This window comes from Lepidothrix coronata, unplaced genomic scaffold (assembly GCF_001604755.1).
Source record: "Lepidothrix coronata isolate B3197 unplaced genomic scaffold, Lepidothrix_coronata-1.0 Scaffold85, whole genome shotgun sequence".
NCBI classification, from domain to species: Eukaryota; Metazoa; Chordata; class Aves; order Passeriformes; family Pipridae; genus Lepidothrix; species Lepidothrix coronata.
In genome coordinates this window covers 3,377,943-3,382,752 of record NW_016690265.1, presented here as the reverse complement: position 1 = coordinate 3,382,752, position 4,810 = coordinate 3,377,943, and the positions used below count along the sequence as shown (strand labels likewise).

Below are 4,810 nucleotides of genomic sequence, written 5' to 3'. Positions count from 1 at the left end.
TTGAGTAATATCTAGAACACATTAAAGCAATCATTAATCAACACATTAATCATTAAGAGAAAATGAACCTAATTAAACAGGCTGCAGCTGTATAATAAAACTGTACAAGTTCTGAAAGCAGAGCATGATTTTGTTTTCAAGAGTTTTATTTGTGAGTAGAACTTAATGATACAAGAAAGAAAAACACAGGACTTTATTCTGCCCTAAAGTGTGTAACCATACCGTACATGACTACATTTCATATTGTAAATACAAAGAACTAAAAGAACAAACTACAAAATTAGAAATTAAGAATCATTGCATATGTGGTCAAGATAAATGGAGGGACTCCAGTAAAGAACTGAAACATACAGCAATTAGTCATTTAGTTACGACCCTGTCATAAAACACAATTTAGCAAAATAAGTGGTGTTTGCTTCCTAGTGTACAAGGACATACAAGGTTAGAGTAGAAGCTGAAAGCCATTCGTGCCATGCAGTCCTGCCTGAGCTCTGCTGTTCCGGGGCTCCTGCCCAGTGCCCGACTGCTCTGTCCTACCTGCCCTCCACCCATCGCACAACAGGCCACGTCACACTTCTCACGGTACCAAGGACCACCTCGAAACCTCTTCTCTCACCTGAAGCCTGACAGCTCTAATTCCACCTCCGGCTGTTGCCCCTCCACTGCCCGAAACCAGCCCGAGGCATCGGCACCTCCCAGCCCAACACAGGCCTTGTGCTGCTCACCCAGAGCTGCCTCCGGCCGCTCCACCCACCCGGCCTTCCGCGCTTTCTGCTGCATGAAAGTAAGGCATTAGTTCTCTGCTATTTTACCAATTGCAACGTTTAGTATTGTCCTAAAAGGTTACATCCATGTTCTGTTGTGTTACAGACACTTACTGTGAGTCAGTGTGTTGCCCTCACCCCCATGGGGTGTTGGGATTTGCTGCTGTTAAACCCGAAATGCAAAGTCTAGAAACCAGAAATGGCCACTGACCCCCGGCCTTTGGCCGAGGTGACGGCACACGCTTCCCGGAGAATTCCGCAAGCTTGACCTACCTGATCTTAAACTACTTTTACACTTAGTGATAGACAGAAGCATGGCAATAACTGGGAAACAGTGAACTCAGTGGCGAGAGTGATTTGCCATGCTACACATTTAACAAACATTTATAGCGAACGGTGAAAATACACCTTTAAGGTTATTTGGGATTTCTGTACTTTACTGCTGGCAACAACAACAAAAAGATTTAGAGAAAAGCCAGCTTTTGTAAGATAAAATAATTACTATAAAACAAGGTGAAATACTCAGTGTAATGCATTTACATTTTTATAAGTGGGAAGGAACAAACACAAAAGGCCGCACATGGGGTTCATGCACAGCAGGGTTGCGTGTGCACCAAAGGGATTTTTAAGAGGGTGAAAAAATCCGGTGCTAAGGCCCAAAATACACCTGCCCATGCTCCACACCACCAGCTGAAAAACTTCTGAAATACTTTCACTTCAGTTACTTTTTAACCTTTTCTAACAGCCAAATCACCACATGACTCAGGGAGGCAAGAGCAAAAGACAGATTTCCCTTAACCTATAATTCACTAGAAAGAAAATAAACAAACCAAGATTGGGCTCTTTGAACACACAATGTGAGCAGAATACACCACAGTCATTTCAGTCCTAGACAAAGATGATTTCACCAGCCAGTTACAAAATAAAACAAAGTGAAAAACACCTTCGTTTTGTTACAACAGTCAGAAGGGAGAGAGAGGAAGCAGTGGAGAGCCTCAAAGCTTGGCCAAAACACGGCCTGTACTCACAAGCTTGCAGTTTACATGTCGGTTCAAGAACACACCCCCCTTGAGAACACCACTGCAAAAGCATCCTCTCTAAAAGTCAAAATTTAAGAAGAAATTTACTTGTGACTTGGAACAGAATATTGGAAAAGAACACTTCTTGTGGTAAGCAATGGGTATTTTATTTTTAGTTGTGAATTTTTTATATTCTTTTGCAAAGCAGTGCAGGCTTTAAATTAAAAATAGTGAATCAATGCCTCCCATATAGAAGTCGTTTACATTTGATTACAAATTAGGGATCAGATCTGTGGCAGCTGCTGAACACACAGGATTAGCACCTTTTGGGACATTAGTTTCTGGCTATAACCTTAAACAATCAAGCCATAATTTGAGGGGCTGGTTGGATTACTTGTGGCATTCATTTACATAGTAAGACAAAACACTCAAGTACGATCTGGTACATTCTAGTGGTTAATGGATTTGAAAATATGACAGTGTTTCTGCAGTGGGTTGGCCTTTAGGAGTCACTCTTCTTTTTGCTCTTCTTCAGGAAGGAAGGAGTGCGAAACTTCTTTTTCTTTTTTGATGGGGACTTCCCTGGAGATTCATCACTACCTGCATCAGCTGCTGTCCCCTCCTCAGCTGTTGGTGTTGCTGGCTCTTCAGCAGGTTGGGACTGGGGTTCCTTATTTTCCACTGCAGGTGATTCTGTTTGGCTTTTGGGCACATCTTGGTCACATCTCCCTTCCTCCTTTCCTAAGGGAGGGAAGCCGAGTGCTTCCGAAGGCTCATCAGGGGTGAGATCTGGGAGGGTTTGCTTGAAAGTTGCAGCATCACTGTCATCTCTGTAGGTCTGGTCCTGCCGTGTCTCTGGTGGACGGACAGACAGGGACACAGTCAGTTTAGTAAGTGCCCCTGGAACGGGGAAAGCGAAGCGAGTGGAGGGTGAGCGCGCTCTATAAAAAACTAATGTATTTACTTTGCATAAAAGCCTTTGTCATAGGGCTGTTCTCCTCCAGCTTCGGGCACGGAAGAAATAAGATATTTCAAAGTTCTGTGTGTTTTTAGGCTCCCAGCACAGAACAGATAAAGCTGAATTCCATCAGCAAGAAAGTAACTGTTCAGACCTCTCTCCTGTTTCACTCATGACATTTGCAAGCAACACAAGACTTTAGTGCAGTAAAGCAGGAATTAAATCCACAGTTTTCACTGGCATTGAATAGAGCTCTATGCAATTCCACACCTTGATTCTTTTTTCTTTTGGTGGGATAAAACTAATTGCTGGTTTGCAGTGATCCAATACACACAAATCCAAGAATTTCTATATTTTTGGCTTGCCAAAATGCAGGGATTTTCACAATATTCTTCCATGAGATCTAACCGATATTGCTTCAAAATATGATTTCCTATGACAAAGGCTTCCCCTTTTTTCGCAAGATATGAGTAAATATTATGGATTCCTCTAAGTAAAATCCGTGTCATTTATCAAATTAAATGAGCTCAGCAGGTTATGCAATACAGCTTGGTTTTTTAATGTATGTGATATCTAACAGCAAAACTCACCCTGCAGAAAGGAACATCAGAAGTCCAGTGGTAACTGTATGTCCAAAGGGGAACTGAACCATTCCTCCCTCAATTGTAACACCTTTTCCTCACTCACCGTGGTGCTTTAGGGATGTTCTGTGTAAAGCTGCTCTTTGTGCATGTACTCAACAAGGAGCACTTTGTGGAGTTCCCTGCAATGTTCCCCACTGCTCCGAGCAGTGTCCCGTGAGCTGTGTCAGATCATTCCCACTGACGTTACGTAAGGAGGAATTTAGAACAAAATCCAGGCCATGCTCATTGTGAGGCACAAATGAAAGGCAACTATTTTTGCCCCTCTCAAAATCTTGTTTGTTTTAATTTGAAAAGACTGAAGGCTTTCACAAGAATTTACAGAAAATGCTTGATACTTTCCCATTTTTCCTATGAAAATGACAGTGTTCTTTTTACTTCTGCCAGATAGGATTAATAATCCTCTGATAAATTTTAGAGGGCTTTGTTCTGTGAATACCTGCTAGGAAACAAACATGTTTTGCCTAGAGCACCATGAGCTTCTAATAGGTTAAATAAACACCACACAGTAGTATCCAGTGCCAAACACTCGGAATGCACAAGTTAGCAGTTTAAAAGTTATAATGCAGGCAGGATTTAAATCAGAGCAAAAAAGAGAAAGCAGTTATGTACAGTACAAGCTGCCTCCTGAAGCTCTAGTTTAGCCTGTGTATGTATAGGAGACACAAATTCATAAGAAACACCAGCTACAATTCTTCACTACCACTACACTGCTTTTGGATTTCATTTAACTTTTCAGGAATTAACTGAAAGCATTGTTGAGCTCTTCTCCCCAGGATCCAGTGACAGGATGTGTGGGAATGGTTCAGACTGGACTTCAGGAAGCATTTCTTTACTGAGAGGGTGGTCAGACACTGGAACAGACTTCCCAGAGAGGTGGTCGACACCCCAGGCCTGTCAGTGTTTAAGAGGCATTTGCACAGTGCCCTTAATAACGTGCTTTACCTTTTGGTCAGCCCTGAACTGGGACAGGCAGTGGGACTAGATGGTCACCGTAGGTCCCTTCCAAGTAAAAATATTATATTCCACTCATTAGTTGGCCCAATTTTTAGAACAGGCACCATACTGGACCATGAGTCAGTTTTTTTTTTTCAAGAAAGTTTAGAAGTTTTAAAAAAAGGGATTAGAAATTCCTTCAAAGTAAAGAATAGGAAGCTACAGGCATTCAAACAGCATTTGCCAGCTGGCCTGAGCATTGAATAAATACAAATGGGTTTATAGCTCATTAATACAGGACTGCTATCCTTCCCATCATCCTTATTAAATAGCTTAACATGATGCTAGAATCAAGCAAACATCTGTTTATCTAGCTCGCTGTGGGCAGTATTTTACCAGAATTAGAGAGATTTACAAATTCCACATTCAGTGGAGCCAGCATACAACACATAAATGCTCTGCTACTCTACTGGATGGATTTCAGAACTAGGA

The 4,810-nt window shown here is 41.9% G+C and overlaps 1 protein-coding gene across 13 annotated transcripts in view; it reads right to left on the bottom strand.

Annotated features, from left to right (window-relative positions):
* Positions 1-124: 124 nt before the first annotated feature.
* ADD1 (adducin 1) overlaps positions 125-4,810 on the bottom strand; it is a 63,618-nt gene continuing 58,932 nt past the window's right edge. For 10 of the 13 annotated variants that reach the window (XM_017820702.1, XM_017820703.1, XM_017820706.1 and 7 more), the window contains one exon: positions 125-2,638. In XM_017820702.1, coding sequence (XP_017676191.1) covers positions 2,286-2,638 — 353 coding nt within the window. In that variant the 3' untranslated portion in view covers positions 125-2,285. The remainder of the gene's footprint in view (positions 2,639-4,810) is intronic. The other 3 variants (XM_017820709.1, XM_017820715.1, XM_017820718.1) reach the window with 1 other exon arrangement.